Source organism: Embiotoca jacksoni, unplaced genomic scaffold (genome assembly GCF_022577435.1).
Source record: "Embiotoca jacksoni isolate LCO1_2020_lvr unplaced genomic scaffold, fEmbJac1.0.p SCAF_48, whole genome shotgun sequence".
Taxonomy (NCBI): Eukaryota; Metazoa; Chordata; class Actinopteri; family Embiotocidae; genus Embiotoca; species Embiotoca jacksoni.
In genome coordinates this window covers 2,317,142-2,331,538 of record NW_027185401.1, presented here as the reverse complement: position 1 = coordinate 2,331,538, position 14,397 = coordinate 2,317,142, and the positions used below count along the sequence as shown (strand labels likewise).

General features: G+C 43.3%; 2 protein-coding genes across 2 annotated transcripts in view; one reads left to right on the top strand and one right to left on the bottom strand.

The window, feature by feature from the left end:
• rasal2 (RAS protein activator like 2) overlaps nt 1-4,712 on the top strand; it is a 47,260-nt gene extending 42,548 nt beyond the window's left edge. Inside the window, 14 exon segments of the mRNA XM_069170000.1 lie at nt 231-321; nt 323-583; nt 585-623; nt 625-744; nt 746-925; nt 927-1,007; nt 1,009-1,224; nt 1,326-1,415; nt 1,447-1,488; nt 1,610-1,654; nt 1,656-1,730; nt 1,732-1,814; nt 1,976-2,063; nt 4,520-4,712. Coding sequence (XP_069026101.1) covers nt 231-321; nt 323-583; nt 585-623; nt 625-744; nt 746-925; nt 927-1,007; nt 1,009-1,224; nt 1,326-1,415; nt 1,447-1,488; nt 1,610-1,654; nt 1,656-1,730; nt 1,732-1,814; nt 1,976-2,063; nt 4,520-4,687 — 1,579 coding nt within the window. The 3' untranslated portion in view covers nt 4,688-4,712.
• Nucleotides 4,713-6,910: 2,198 nt separating this feature from the next.
• Nucleotides 6,911-14,397, bottom strand: part of LOC138210824 (disks large homolog 1-like) — a 94,468-nt gene continuing 86,981 nt past the window's right edge. Inside the window, 7 exon segments of the mRNA XM_069170157.1 lie at nt 6,911-9,515; nt 10,080-10,171; nt 10,298-10,407; nt 11,111-11,283; nt 11,824-11,925; nt 12,100-12,150; nt 13,718-13,759. Coding sequence (XP_069026258.1) covers nt 9,409-9,515; nt 10,080-10,171; nt 10,298-10,407; nt 11,111-11,283; nt 11,824-11,925; nt 12,100-12,150; nt 13,718-13,759 — 677 coding nt within the window. The 3' untranslated portion in view covers nt 6,911-9,408.

Here is a 14,397-nt window from a genome sequence, read left to right as displayed (position 1 = left end):
AAACTTCGTGATCAAACCTCGACAACGTTAACAGACGTGTTGGCCGACGACCCGCCGGCAGACGGACGATAACAAATAGAAATGTTTAAAGGAAACGTCGTTGCCGTGTTACAGCTACTTCCTGTTCCTCCGTCTGCTTCAAAGAAGAGAGCACTTCTGTTTTGTTTTAAGTTTCTTCTGTTCATTTTACTGAAACACCGACTCTAACGTGCGCGTGTCACTTCCTGCAGCCGCAGCGACGTGCGCAGCCTGCAGTCCCCGGTCGGCGACCTGGCGGAGGGTTACGGTCGAGGGCAGCGCCCCCTGCTGGCTCATCGTCATTCCCTCGGCCCACGGCAGCTTCTCCGACCAGGAGGAGCGGGACGGCCCGCTGCCCAACGGCCGCAGCGTCTCTCTGGTGGACCTGCAGGACGCTCAGATCCCGCACGGCCCCCCCGGGGCCCCCCGCCAGCACCACGAGGCCCCGCCCCGCCTCGGCCGGGCGGGCTCCCAGGCCTCCGTCGGACCCGGCCCGCCGCCGCCGCCGCCGCCGCCGATCTACCCCCACTCCAACCCGCTGACGCCCCAGCCGGCGCCGCACCAGATCAAAGCCCCCGCCCAGAGACGGCCAGCCGCAGAGCGCCCCCGCAGGTGAGGCGGCCGCTGCACCCGTCGCTCAGCCAGCAGCGCAGCCTGCAGCCGCTGTCCTTCCAGAACCCCGTCTACCAGCTGAGTAACCCCGCCCACAGCCTGTCCACGCGCTCCCGCCCACTCGCTGCGGCAGGACTCCAGCTCCGAGAACCTGAGCACCGAGAGCTCCCACAACAGCCACAGCAACTCCGACGACTTCGGCAGCCAGGTGGGGGTCAAAGGTCGCGTGCCGTCCAACGGCAGCCTGGACGAGGCGGGCGGCGGGCGGAGCGCGCCGGGCGAGGAGTGCTCGGCGCCCGCGCCGCCACGCGCCGCCCGACCTCCCGCCCGGCGCCGCCACGGCGGTCGCCGTCCCGCGTCAGAGCACCACGGCCGGCAACCGCCCACATCGTCAAGGTGGAGCAGCAGAGCCGGGGAGGGGGCGGGGCCAGGACGCCGCGCTCCCTCCCGCAGAGCGCTTCGCTACGCAGCAGCAGCAGCGCCAACACCGAGCCGCCGCCCGCCGCCGCCGGCCCGGCCAACCGCCAGCAGTCCAGCTGCTCCGGGGAGAACGCCGCTCCGCCCCCGAGGAGCGCCGCCAAGCCGCCGCCGCAGGTACTGCAGACATCCTCCTCCTTTGGTTTGTTTTTTTGCCGAAGCTGCTTCTGTCTTCCGGGAAGTCGTTTGTGATGATGTGATGATGCTGCTGTGTGCAGGTGGCGTCCCCGGTGGAGGCGGTGGCGATGTCGCCGGTGGAGAGGACGGCCGCCTGGGTCCTCAACAACGGCCAGTACGAGGAGGAGGAGGAGGAGGAGGCGGCGGCGGCGGCGGCGGGGCGGAGGAGAGAAGAGCCGAGAGGAGGCCAGGAACACCGAGAAGGTAGAGAACCGACCGAGACAAAACATCCGGGTTTCAAAGTACACAAACGAATCCCACGTTTCTACGTAATTTACCTCCTCCTCCCTCCTCCCTCCCCTCCCTCCTCCCTCCTCCCTCCCAGTACGAGCTGGAGATCTCCCGGCTGAAGGAGCGCCTGCGGGTGTCCCGGCCGCCGCCTGGAGGAGTACGAGCGGCGGCTGCTGGCTCAGGAGCAGCAGATGCAGAAGCTGCTCCTCGAGTACAAAAAACCGTCTGGAGGACAGCGAGGAGCGACTGAGGAGGCAGCAGGAGGAGAAGGACGGCCAGATGAAGAGCATCATCTGCAGGTGGAATCAGAAACCGCACGGAACGGGCGAAAAGAGGGGAACGGCCCAGGAAGTTGACAATCGTGTGTGTGTGTGTGTGTGTGTGTGTGTGTGTGTGCGTGCGTGCGTGCGTGTGTGTGTGTGTGTGTGTGTGTGTGTGTGTGTGTGTGTGTGCTCGGCAGGCTGATGGCGGTGGAGGAGGAGCTGAAGCGGGACCACGCCGAGATGCAGGCGGTGATCGAAGCCAAGCAGAAGATCATCGACGCTCAGGTACAGACGGTGACGTCACAGCTGTCACTCACCGTCGTCGTCGTCGTCGTCTCCCGAAGTAGAAAACCATAAAACGGGAAAGAAACTCGTGTTTGTTTCAAGTTTTTAAACAAAAAAACAAACAAAAAAAACGAATAAAAAAAAACATCAGAAGCGGGAAAAAAAAAAAAAAGTTCTGTAACGTTTTGAACGTCGGTCCTGAAAGTCGGCAGCTTTATTTTTTTTTTTTTTTTTGAAAGCAGCTTCTCATCGTCTCTTCACTGATTTCAGGTCAGTAACGGACGTGAAATAAACCAATCAGGCAAGTAGAGTGTAGCCCCGCCCCCCTCTGCCTCTTCCCACCTCCACCTCCACCTCCACCGCGCTGTTTTTTATTTGATTTATTCATAGAAAGGAAAAAGGGGGAAAAAAATCGCCGTCGACGACACGCCTCACGCCTGTTCCTGTTCCTGTTCCTGTTCCTCCGGCCAATCAGAGAGCAGACGCAGCCGGAAGTTGTTTATTTTTTATTTTTATTTATTTTTTAGGAACGAAGAGATTTCTTTTCTCAGGAAGGACTTTTTAAATTCAAACTCATGTGATCCAGGTCTGTTAAAACTCAACCCGTCGGCGCCCTCTAGTGGACAGACCGTGTGTCCACGGTGTCCTTCAGCAGAGACGACAGCGGAGACGCTTTGATTTTAATGCCTTTTTTTAATCTGCGTCCGATTCGGCACTTCAGGGGAAGGTTAAGAGGAAGCGGGACGTCCTGCTCTTTTACTATCTCATCTATTAATTCCTTTGACGTTCCCTCGTCGGGTTTTCCCCTGAAGATCCGCGTCGGGAGCTTAAAAAGTCCGTTACGACTCTCACGTTTCCTTTTCAAATTCCAAGAAGCGTCCCGCCGTCAAAGTCTCGGTCAGAAAACGTAGACGCGCTCGGACCCGGTCGACGTAACCATGGAGACGTTCGTTTAAAGGAACTTGCAGGTGTGTCGGCGTGTTGCGGTCCCGAGCTGGTTTTTTATTTCCGTTTTGGCTGCAGACACCCCCCCCTCCCCCCCCCCCCCCCCCCCCCCACACACACACACACTCCCACCACACTCCCCCCCCCTCCCCCCCTCCCTCCAAACCACCAGAGCTTCCAGTTCGCTCTCTTTTCAAAATAAAACGAGGTGTCAGGAGGTTTTAGAGTCAGAGGAGACGACGTTGGACGGTTCAGACTTCCTGCTAAACTTCGCAGCACCGTCGACAGCTTCACTTTTTCATTTTTTATTTTGCTGGGTGTAGGTTGTTGTTGTTTTTTTTTTGGGCTGTTGTTTACCACCTTTGGCTGCCACCCTCCCAACTTCCTGTGGACGTTTTTTTTTTTTTTTTTTCACTCCTCACTGCTGTCGGGTCAAAAACCACGTCACCGCTTTCTCTGAAACTGTTTGTTTAAAATGTGATTAAGGGTTGTTGTTGTTGTTGTTTTTGTTTTTTTAAGGGAAGTTCAGAATCCAATAAAATCAGTTGAAAGCCGTTGATGAATTTAAAACCTTTAGAAAAAAAAATAAAAATAAAAAAAGGTCTTTATTTCTTAATTAATCCTTAATCTTACCAAAACTTTCAGGGTTTTTCATGTTAAATCGTGTAAATCTGCAGGTCAAAGCCGCTGAATGGAGTCTGGATGAACCTGAATGCTGAATGAGAATAAACCAAAATCACTGAACTGTAAAAAACACTTTAAAATTTGTTGGTAAAATTATCTTAATTACCTGATCCGTCAATTTCTATCTTTTCTTTTTTTGCTGGTTGGTAATTTATTTCCTTCCATTAAATAAATCCTGTAAATGTGACCATTAATCCTATAAAACCTTCTAATCTATTGAAAAACCATTAAAAACGCCCCAAAAAAACAACAACAACATTATAATCAAGTATTTTGATCCACTTGTAAAGTGTCATTTTCTTTCTCTTAAAATGGATGTTAATGTTATTAATAATCCATCTTTACACCAGGAAGCTGGAAAAGTAAAAATGTTTCATTTCTGTCATTTCCTCCTCCAGGAATTAAGTTTTAAATCGAAGTCTTCCAAAAACTGATTTCAGGTGTTTTCAGGGGTAAATTAAGGGTTAACTTTTTTATACTTGGTTTTGAAATCCCTTTTTTTGTTTTTTGTTTCTCTTTCTTTTTTCAATCGAGTTATATTCTATTTGTTAATCTTCTTTTTCCTGCAGTATTTTTTTTGAAGCATTTTTCAGTGTTTGTATGAAATGTGCTGTCGAGAAAGTTAACTCTGATTTAAAGGATTGTTTTTTGCTGTTCGATAACCTCACGAGGAAACTGAATCTCGCAGTGTGGTTTTAAACCCGACAGTCTGATCGTCACAAAACTCTTTATTTTTTTATATTTATTTATTTATTTTTTTGCTTCGTACCTGCCGATCTGACTTCCTGCCCCCCCCCCCCTCCCCCCTCTTGTCTCTATCCAATCAGGAGAAGCGGATCGGGTCTCTGGACGCGGCGAACTCGCGGCTGATGTTGGCGCTGACGCAGGTGAAGGAGCGGTACAGCGCGCCGAACCTCCGCAACGGCCTGTCGCCAAGCAACCCCACCAAACTGTCCATCACTGAGAACGGCGAGTTCAAGAACAGCAGCTGCTGATTGGCCCGTCTGGAGGAGTGGGGGTGGGGGGGTGGGGTTGGGGGGGGGGGGGGGGGGGGGGGGCAGGATTTATTCATCTAGATTTAAAGATGGAGAATCTATAAACGAGTGTAAATACTGAAGTTTGACCTGTTCAGTGTACAGAGAGTGTGTGTGAGAGTGTGTAAGTGTGTGTGTGAGAGTGTGTAAGTGTGTGTGAGAGTGTGTAAGTGTGTGTGTAAGTGTGTGCAGCGTCATAGAAGCACAGCGAGGAAGAAACAAACCAAAAAAACAGAAACTAAAAACGTTTTTATAATCGACTTTTTTAAGGTTTTTATTTGAAGCTTCTGGTTTTTGTCGTTGAGGCTGAAGCTCACGTTTCTTTTCATTTTCTCTTTTATTTTTTTAGAGTGGAGTTTTTGGTTGTTGTTGTTTTTTTTTTTTTACCTGATGGATTGTTTTAGGTTTTAATTTATTCCTCCTCGTCCTCGTCCTGTTGCTGATCTACTGAACAGACTCCTGGAGGATCAGGGTCAAAGGTCACACCTGTCTGCTGTCCCACGTTGAGAATAAAAGTTGCTTGAAAAATGATGACTGCGGTTTTGATTTCTGTCGTCTCGGACGCAAAAAGGGTAAAAGTGATTTCATGTTGTTGTTTTTTTAGCTGCAGTAATTTTTTTAAACGAATGTAAACCCGGCGGATCAGATTTTTATAAATATTATTTCATCATATTAAACTGAAATTCGGAGTTTTGAACTGTTGGTCGGAAAAAAAACAAGAAAGTGAAAGATGTCAACATTTGAGGATATTTTTTTTTAGTCCAAACACGTCTGATTATTTGTGGATTTTCAGTTTCAGGTTTTATTGTTTGTTTCGAATTTACAATGAAAAAGATTTAAAGCTTAAAATTAAAGTTTTTAAGCTTTAATTTCCCCTCCCGATTCACCGTACATCTGAGGGGCGTTGGTAACAGAAGGAGAACGAGCACATCAATAAAATAGAGGCAATAAAATCAACATCTCAGCTGACTTTTACCAATATCCACTTTATAGGATGACTTCTTTATCACTTTTCAGACGACCTGCTATAGTATGACTTTAGCTGCCTTTATTGCCGATATAAATTAACTTACATTAATTTAAAATATTCATTAGAAATAATCCGTAATAGCTGGCGAAAAACTTTGACTGGATTCTCGTTCAGGAGAATCTCGACTATGACCCCGAGAAATATCAAGGAATTTAAAGGCAAATATTTTATCGTCAAAAAGTTTTTTGTCCGTCATTTGAACATGAATAAAACAAAATCCTGAATAGGTGGCGTTAAACATCGAGTGGATTCCTGTTAAAGTCCCTCCTGACCATGACCCTAGTTTAGTTCGGGTTAGGGACTGTTTTTCACATTTTGACTTTTTTTTTTACATTTTGGACAACATTAAAGAAGTGTTACTTTTTTGTGCTATTTCTGACAACATGACTTTTATATCACATATACAACAAGTATTTTCAACCCAGAGATCTGATTGGTCCACAGTACATTTGGACACGTACTGCACGCATTGCTCACCAGTAGAAATATCACTCCACCTCATTATAGGATGACTTTTTTACGAATGTTTGGACAGCACACTTTACTATATATATATATATATATATATATATATATATATTTGTATACATAAAATCACAGCGGGGTCACAGTGGGTCAAATGTCATTTGGACCACCTCAATATCGACATCATTGCTGGTTCTCCACCTGAATCAGCTGAATCAATCTTAACAGCTGGAAAACATTTTTATGTTATTTTCATATTATCGATCAATCTGCGAATCATTTTCTCTATTAATTGATTTTGTGAAATGTGCCCGAAAACCCCAAAACATTTCGTTGTCTTTTGTCAAAAACAACAATTGGATCGCCGCAGCTGAGAAACTTCAAACAGAAGATATTTTGACATTTTCATTCTCAAAATGACTAAAAATTACATAACTAATCAATAAATCAACTAATAAACCAACCAGGAGACGATCCGACTCCAACACCACCAGATAAAGAGGCGTGCACCACTTGTTGTTTTCTTGTTAATTTTTATTATGCTTAAAAAAGAAAATTAAAAGACAGAGGAGGTGGTGATCAAAGAAAAAGAAAAAAATATATATTCATATTCAAATATCTTTATACTTTTCTATTCATATATGATTAACAATGCAAAGAAAATAATTCCCGTAGTAGTAGTGCTTAAGTAAAGTTCAATATAGACTTTTATTATAACAAAATAGGCAGTTTACCGAGGGGTTAAATATCTGTCAAAATCTCATTGTACAAGAATCGTCTGCGAGTTTCGGACACACCTGTGGACACCTGTGGACACCTGTGGACACCTGGAGGTGGCAGCTCGTCTCCAGGCTCAGCCACGCGAATCACATGATCGACATCGTTTTCGTGGTAAGACACTGACGACGCTGACGGACGTCGACATGACGACCGCCGGGGTTCAAACTCGCGTCAGAGGGCGCCGCTCCGTACGACTCCACAGAGAACTCAAGACGAGTTTTATTTATTTATTTAAAAAGGGTTTAAAAAAAAATCGTGACGAGAAATTTTCTTCCACCAAAAATTTTACATTTAAAGATGTATTTATTTATTTTTAAATCAATGGGTGAATTACACTGTAAAAAAAAAAAAAAATCTGCTAACTTTATCAAACTGATGAGAAAATCTGAAAGTGCAGTGAAAATATTTGAATATATTAAAATGTTTTATGACATCATCTCATAAGTTCTTGTAACTTAAGAGTTCTCTTGTACTTGAGGTACTTTTTAAAATAATTGAGATAATTTTCTGATAATGACTAAAATACTTTCCTTCCTCTTATGACATAATGTATTCGTAATAAAATAATTTTCTTGTAATAAAATAATTATTTAAAATTCTTCTGATTAGATTTTCTTGACACTATAAATTTTGTAAATTAACTTGTAAGAATTTTTGTGTAATTGTGAGAAATTTATTGTAACTCTGAAAACTTAAATCGTAATTTTAAGGTATATCTTTAATAATAATGATCATTTACTGGTAATAAAATAAGTTTCTCCTCACTGAGTTTGATCACAACTTTCTTTAGATTGTAACTTTTGTTTAATAATAAGGATTTTTATAATAATTTTTTTCAAGTATAATAAATCCTGTGATTATTTCTTGTAATAAAAAAATATGTAAATTTATCAGATTTCTTTTGTAAATAAAATTGAGAATTTTTGTGAAACTATAAAAAAATTATTTTAAGTTTTTACGGAACTGAGATATTTTGTCTTACTTATTTTGTTCTTAATGAGATATAGGTCCTGCAATTATGAGAAAGTTTTATTTTTGAAGTAGTTCTGTAGTTTAAAGATTTTCCATGATAATGAGCTAATTTTCTGGTAATAAAATATTTTTCTCATTTAGAGATGATTTTTAAATATGAGTATAACAATAATTCTTCGTAAAATATTTGTGATTTTAATTGAGATAGTATTTTCCTTTTTCTTTCTTTTATCTTTTATTTTATTTGTAGTATTTTCTAAAAATAACATTTCATTCTTTCCTTCACTTTTGTTTAAAAATAAAGTGGAAACAATGGAAATATTTTCTCTGCACTGTCGGACTTTTTCACTTGTTTAAAAAAAAAAACAAGTTTGTGTGGACAGTTCAGTCAGAAACGATTTGAATGCAGTTTCTTTGCAGTGTAAGTAGAATAATCCAACTTACTGATCCACGTCGATCACTGCTTAATAAGGAGAGAAGCTAAATGTTTAAAATGTGATCACTAAAATCATAATTCATTACCTGAAAAGAGACAGTTATCACTCATCTGTCTCTTTTTTTCTAAATTAAAATGAATGAATTAAAACAGTTTGATATTTGCCTTCAATTTTAGAACCAGATTTCCGTATGCAGCTGCACGGCGCCCTCTAGCAGCAGAGCAGGAACCCTGCAGCGTCCTGACAAACATCCAGCAGCAGTGAGCAGCAACCAAATCTTAATGTGAATCAAGTAAAAACAAATAAAAAAATAAAAAGGGAAAAATGATGAAATGAGTGCAGAACAGAAGAGACAAGCCGTGACATCAGACGCCGAGGTGAAGGGGCTGATGGGAAATAAACGGGGAGTAACCGACATGCTGTTAAAGCTCAAACGTGCAAAGTTTTGCTTTTTGTGTCTCCGCTTCCTCCGAACCGACAGACGCTGCCTGAGACTGAAACTCCGTCCGCCTGCTTACCTTACAAGACAAAAAAAAGGGACAAAAAACCCACAAACGAAAATACAAAATTAAAAAAACCCAGAAAAAAAAAGAGAGATAATATCTGCTTCGTACGTTTTTCTTCTCATCACTTTCACGACGTCCTCTTCGTCTCCTCCTCCTCCTCCGAGTTTCTCCTCCACTTAAACATCGAGGAGCTGTACCGTGTCGAGTGTGATGTCATCCAACTTCCTGTGTGCTTTACTCTGCTGGTCAGGAAACCCAACGGATGGAGTCGAAAGAAAACACTCGGGTCTGCGTCGCCGAGGGGGAGGAGGGGGAGGGAGGGGGGTGAGGGTGAGGAGGTAGGGGGGGGGGGGGCGCCGTCCGCAGGTCGACTCTTCTTTAAAAAAAAAAAAAAAAAAAAAAAAAAGAAACAAAGTGAACCTAAGAAGGTGGAGGAGGAGGAGGAGGAGGAGGAGGAGGAGAGTGATGGAGCAGACACGAGTGTTCTGATCTTCATAACTTCTCCTTGGACTGAACCCAGATGAACGGACCCGACTGCTCCTCGATGATCTGCTTCACCTGCTCGTAGATCTCCTCCAGCGTGTCGCCCTGAACGATGGCTGGACACACAAACAAAAACACACACACGGCAGAGTGAGCGGCGACGCCACAAACTCTCCCATCAATCCGCCGCTGAAAATAGCCCCCCCCCCCCCCCCCCCCCCCCCCCCCAAAAAAAAAAAAATTAGTTCCCCCCCCCGATTAAAACGCTCCATTTCCTCCCGTTTCGTCGAAAGGTCGTCGTCACGACCTCGAGCGGCGCCACGGTTTCCGTTCACGCTGCGCTATTCTGCTCCGCGTCGCCCCCTGGTGGACACCGGTTATAATTCCCGAGATTAAAAAAAAAAAAAAAAGCAGCAGAACGTTTCAAAAAATTTGCAATTTATCGCAGGAAAAGAATAATAAAAAATATTTTTTCAAACTAATAAATAAAGATTCATTTTTAAAGACAATGTTTTAGCTCTGATATTTTTTTCTCCATAAACGTGGTATTATTCAACCGTTACCCCTAAAAAAACAAAAACAAACAACAACCCAGAAATAACCGAGAGACGTTGTGGAGAATTTGTTGTTTACGATCAGCTGGTTAAAAGGTAAACGAGTCGTCCGAGCGTCCGCCTCACCTGTGAAATGCTCGGTGAACTCCTGCTCCAGCTTGGTGGCTCTGTCGAAGGTTTTCCTGCCCTGCTCCTCCGTCAGACGTTTGTTCATCTCCCTGCGGGAAGACCAAAAAATAAATAAATAAATAAACGGCCACGGTCACGTTTCACCGACGAGAAAAAAAGTAAATCTGCCGACGGGGCGTTTTTTTTTCTCGACGACGGTTCCGCTTCACACTCACATGATGTTCTCCACAGATTTGGGTTTGATGAAGATGGCGATGGGATGAAGAACGGCCAGCTGGAGCCTCTTGATGGCGTTCCCCGACACGTCCAGGATACAGTGTTTACCCTGAAGGAGAAAACAACAACAACAACAACTTGTTTATGCTGTAATTTCTGTGTCAGCTCCCATAAAAAAAACTGCAAAAATGAATCTATATTTAAATCCAAGACAGATGTTGTAAAGAGATCGTTGGACTGCAGTTTCAGGGATGTTACATTCAAGACTTTTACAAAATGGAAATCACAAAGATTTGAAAGAAAACCGAACAGATCTCAACAGCGTGTGCAGAATCGTTTAAGATAGATTTAAGGACATTTTAGGGTCTTACATTTTTCATAAATTAATATAAAACTTTAAACTATGAAAATGCCAAGCTGTCAAATATTTATCATATTCATGAGCATTACTTTCGCTCTGTTTGCCAAACGGCCGAAGGAAAGAAGTTAAAACCTACAAAAAGTAAATGTGACTTTAGTAACTCCAAACTTACATCAAATGTTCGGCTTCTATTCAGAGTTTTGAGATTTGATTTAAATCTGAATGCTTCCTCGAATAACTTAACAATTTCAGCATATTTTACAGGGAAAATACGGTTAAAATTTTATTATTCAAAATATATCAAATCTGATTGGTACTGAGATTTTACAAATTCCTTCCCTTCTCGTTTCTCCATCTTTTTTATCCGCAAACCACAAAACAAAATGTATTCTGGGGAGAATGTGTGGAGGCTGATCTGAGAGCAGCTTCCGGAGCGGCCGGCTGTCGGTACCTTCTCGGCCACCTCTCGGACCGACTGGACGCTGGTTCCGTACAGGTGGTTGTTGTACTGCCCCGCCTCGATGAACTTGTGGTCCTGGATGTCTTTCTCCATCTGCTCCCGGGAAACCACGAAGTGATAATCTCTGCCGTCCACCTCGTAGTCGCGCTTCGGCCGGGTCGTATCTGCGAGAGGAGGCGGAGAGAAAGTTAAGACGAGGAGGCGGGGTCAGTGTTAAGAAAGAGGAGGCGGGGTCAGTGTTAAGAGGAGGAGTCAGGGACAGAGATAAAAAGAGGCAGAGACAGTGTTAAGAAGAGGAGGCGGGGTCAGTGTTAAGAAAAGGAGGCGGGGTCAGTGTTAAGAAGAGGAGGCGGGGTCACAGTTAAGAAGAAGAGGCGGGTTTAGTGTTAAGAGGAGGCGGGGTCAGTGTTAAGAAGAGGAGGCGGGGTCAGTGTTAAGAGGAGGAGTCAGGGACAGAGATAAAAAGAGGCAGATACAGTGTTAAGAGGAGGCGGGGTCAGTGTTAAGAAGAGGTGGGGTCAGTGTTAAGAAGAGGAGGCGGGGTCAGTGTTAAGAAGAGGTGGGGTCAGTGTTAAGAAGAGGAGGCGGGGTCACAGTTAAGAAGAAGAGGCGGGTTTAGTGTTAAGAGGAGGCGGGGTCAGTGTTAAGAAGAGGAGGCGGGGTCAGTGTTAAAAGGCGGGATCAGTGGTTCTTTTCTGACTTACGTGGGACGCAGGATCCAAATTTGTCGGGGAACTCTGAGATGAGGTCGTCGTTGATCCGGTCCTTCATGGGGCCGAGGATGATGACGGGACGGGTGTAGTTCACTGTCGGGGAGAAACACGTCAGCGCCACACGGACAGGAAGTGTGACCGGTTGAGTTACCGTCAATGTTTACAGTCCAATTTCAATCTACGGTGAGCATTCGGCCCGTTTCCTATTTTAAAACGGATAAATGAAGGCAGGAGAGACGTTTTGTCTCCGAGGTCGTTCGGTCTCACCTTCCTGCTGAGCGACGGGTTCGTACGACAGAACGTAGTCTTCCTGCCCGCCTGGAAAAAAAAACACAACCACACAGACGACGATGAGTTCAACAGTCAGCAGCTCTAACGGGAGTTTAACTGAAGGGAAGGATGAAGGCTGAGGAGGAAAAGGAGGAGGAGGAGGAGGAGGCAGCGTGAGGGATGAGACGAGACAGATTAATGTCTGAAATGAGTTCAACACCACAAACTGATATTCGGAGGTTTTAGCAGGTCCTTAAAAAATAATAAATAAAAATAAAAAAAGTCAGAAGTTTCTTTTAAGAGTCGGGACGAACCTCCGACGTGCAGCTAAAACATCACGTCGGTCCTGTTCTGGTTTATCTGTCGAACTTACGGATTTGAAGGTTTCAATTGATCACTTTTTAAAGTCTCCAGTCTCACATCTCAGTTTTCAGATGAATTTGTTTTCAATCTCCGTCTGTCTGACTGGTGGATTTAATAAAAAACAGTTTAACAAGATTATTTATTATTTATCTTTGATAAACTTAAGATGTCATCCTCCTGAATTAAGATATTCTGACTTAATTTCATTTTCTTGCAGTGAAAAGAGTTTGAAAAGTAAAAATGTTGACTGTGAAGTATTTAAAGGTCCAACATTTTTTTTTTTTACTTTTCCTGTGTTTTATTTGCAGTTTCGCTTCCACAAGAGGATATTTTTTGTGATTTTAGGATTAAAAAAAATAAAAAAAAATAAAAAAATAAATCGCATGACATCACAGTGAGTTTGTGACATCACAAACTAAGAGGTCAAAACAACACGGTCGCTGATTACAGGCTGCGCTCATTTCTCTGTGGATTTGACGCTTTGTGCTCAAAAAAAGAAAATGCAATTCTGATTTTAATAAAATATGGGACCTTTAATGAGGACAAAGCTTCCAACTTATATTTAGAGAATTTAAATCTTTCAAGTTTTTGTTTGCAAATGTGTTTAAACTGAAACGAATTCAAAGATATTCTGGATTTTTGTCCTTAATTTAAGATGGAGTCGTTTTCTGTGTTTGCCGTCTTTTAGTTTCACTACTTACAAAAGGATGAACTCATAAACCGATTTTAAAGACTAATGATAGTTTCAAGCGTCTTTAGCTGAACTTTTGATGTTTTTTACTGATATTTGTTGGTTAAATTTCAGTCTTTAAAAAAAAAAAAAAAACTAGTTTTCAGGTCAAATGTTATTTTTGTAATGTCAGAAAACTTCCAGTTACTTCTGCAGCTTATTTCTACTTTAAACAAATTTTTCTTGTGAACAGAATATTTTGTTGTTTTCTTTAAAAATAAATAACACTCATTATAAACTGCCCTCAAACATCTCATCCAGAGTCTCATGCAGCAGCTTCAGTGGAAACAGACGCCGGACAGACGCTCATGCTGTCAGGCGGCGTTCAGCAGCGTTAGCAGGGAGGTAAAGGTGTGTGTGTGTGTGTGTGTGTGTGTGTGTGTGTGTGTGTGTGAGGTCATGCTGTTATCGGCCAATCAGCTGTCTGTGCTAGGAGTTAGCGGGTTCGGTCGGAGGTCGGAGGTCGCGCCGATCGTTAAGTGTTTCCTGTGAGTCATTCGAGCGGAGCAGGCGGAGACTTACGGTAGCTACTCTCACTATCGCTGGCGTTAGAGGTCACGTGTTCTGGAATCACAACAACAACAACAACAAAAAAACAACACCGGGTCAGCACAGAGCTTCGCTTTCCCATAATGCTTTGCGTCCCGACAGCGGCGGATCAATGAGGGCGAACACAAAAACCTTTTTCTCTCTCGGGACATTTTCAATTTCAAGTGGAAAAAAAACAAAAAAAACAGCTCAGAATAAACAAATCAGCACAGACGAGGACTCAAAGGGTCGTTTTACAAAATCCCAAACTTTCCAAAACCTTTCAAAACAAAAGTTTCAAAACCCGCCTTCCTGACTTCAAACCAAAAAAATGAAATCAGTGTTATCTTGAAGTTCATATTTTAAACACTCGGCTGCGTGTCTGCGAGAACGATGAAATCACATCCGTAACATATTAATCCCGATGGCTGAAATATATAAACCTGTCGTTAATTATCACATCAAAATCAATCGATAACAACTTTGATGAATCATTGATCGTCTTACGTAAAAATAAAAATAAAAAAATTCTGTTACTTTTCAATCATTCAGTCAATAAAATGTGAATATTGATTTTATCGTCCAGTGTCACAGCGAAAAATAAACACAAACGTTCCTTAAAAAAGCAAATTAAACAGTAAAAAAAGACTTTTAAGCTGCTCTGGTTCCCTGGT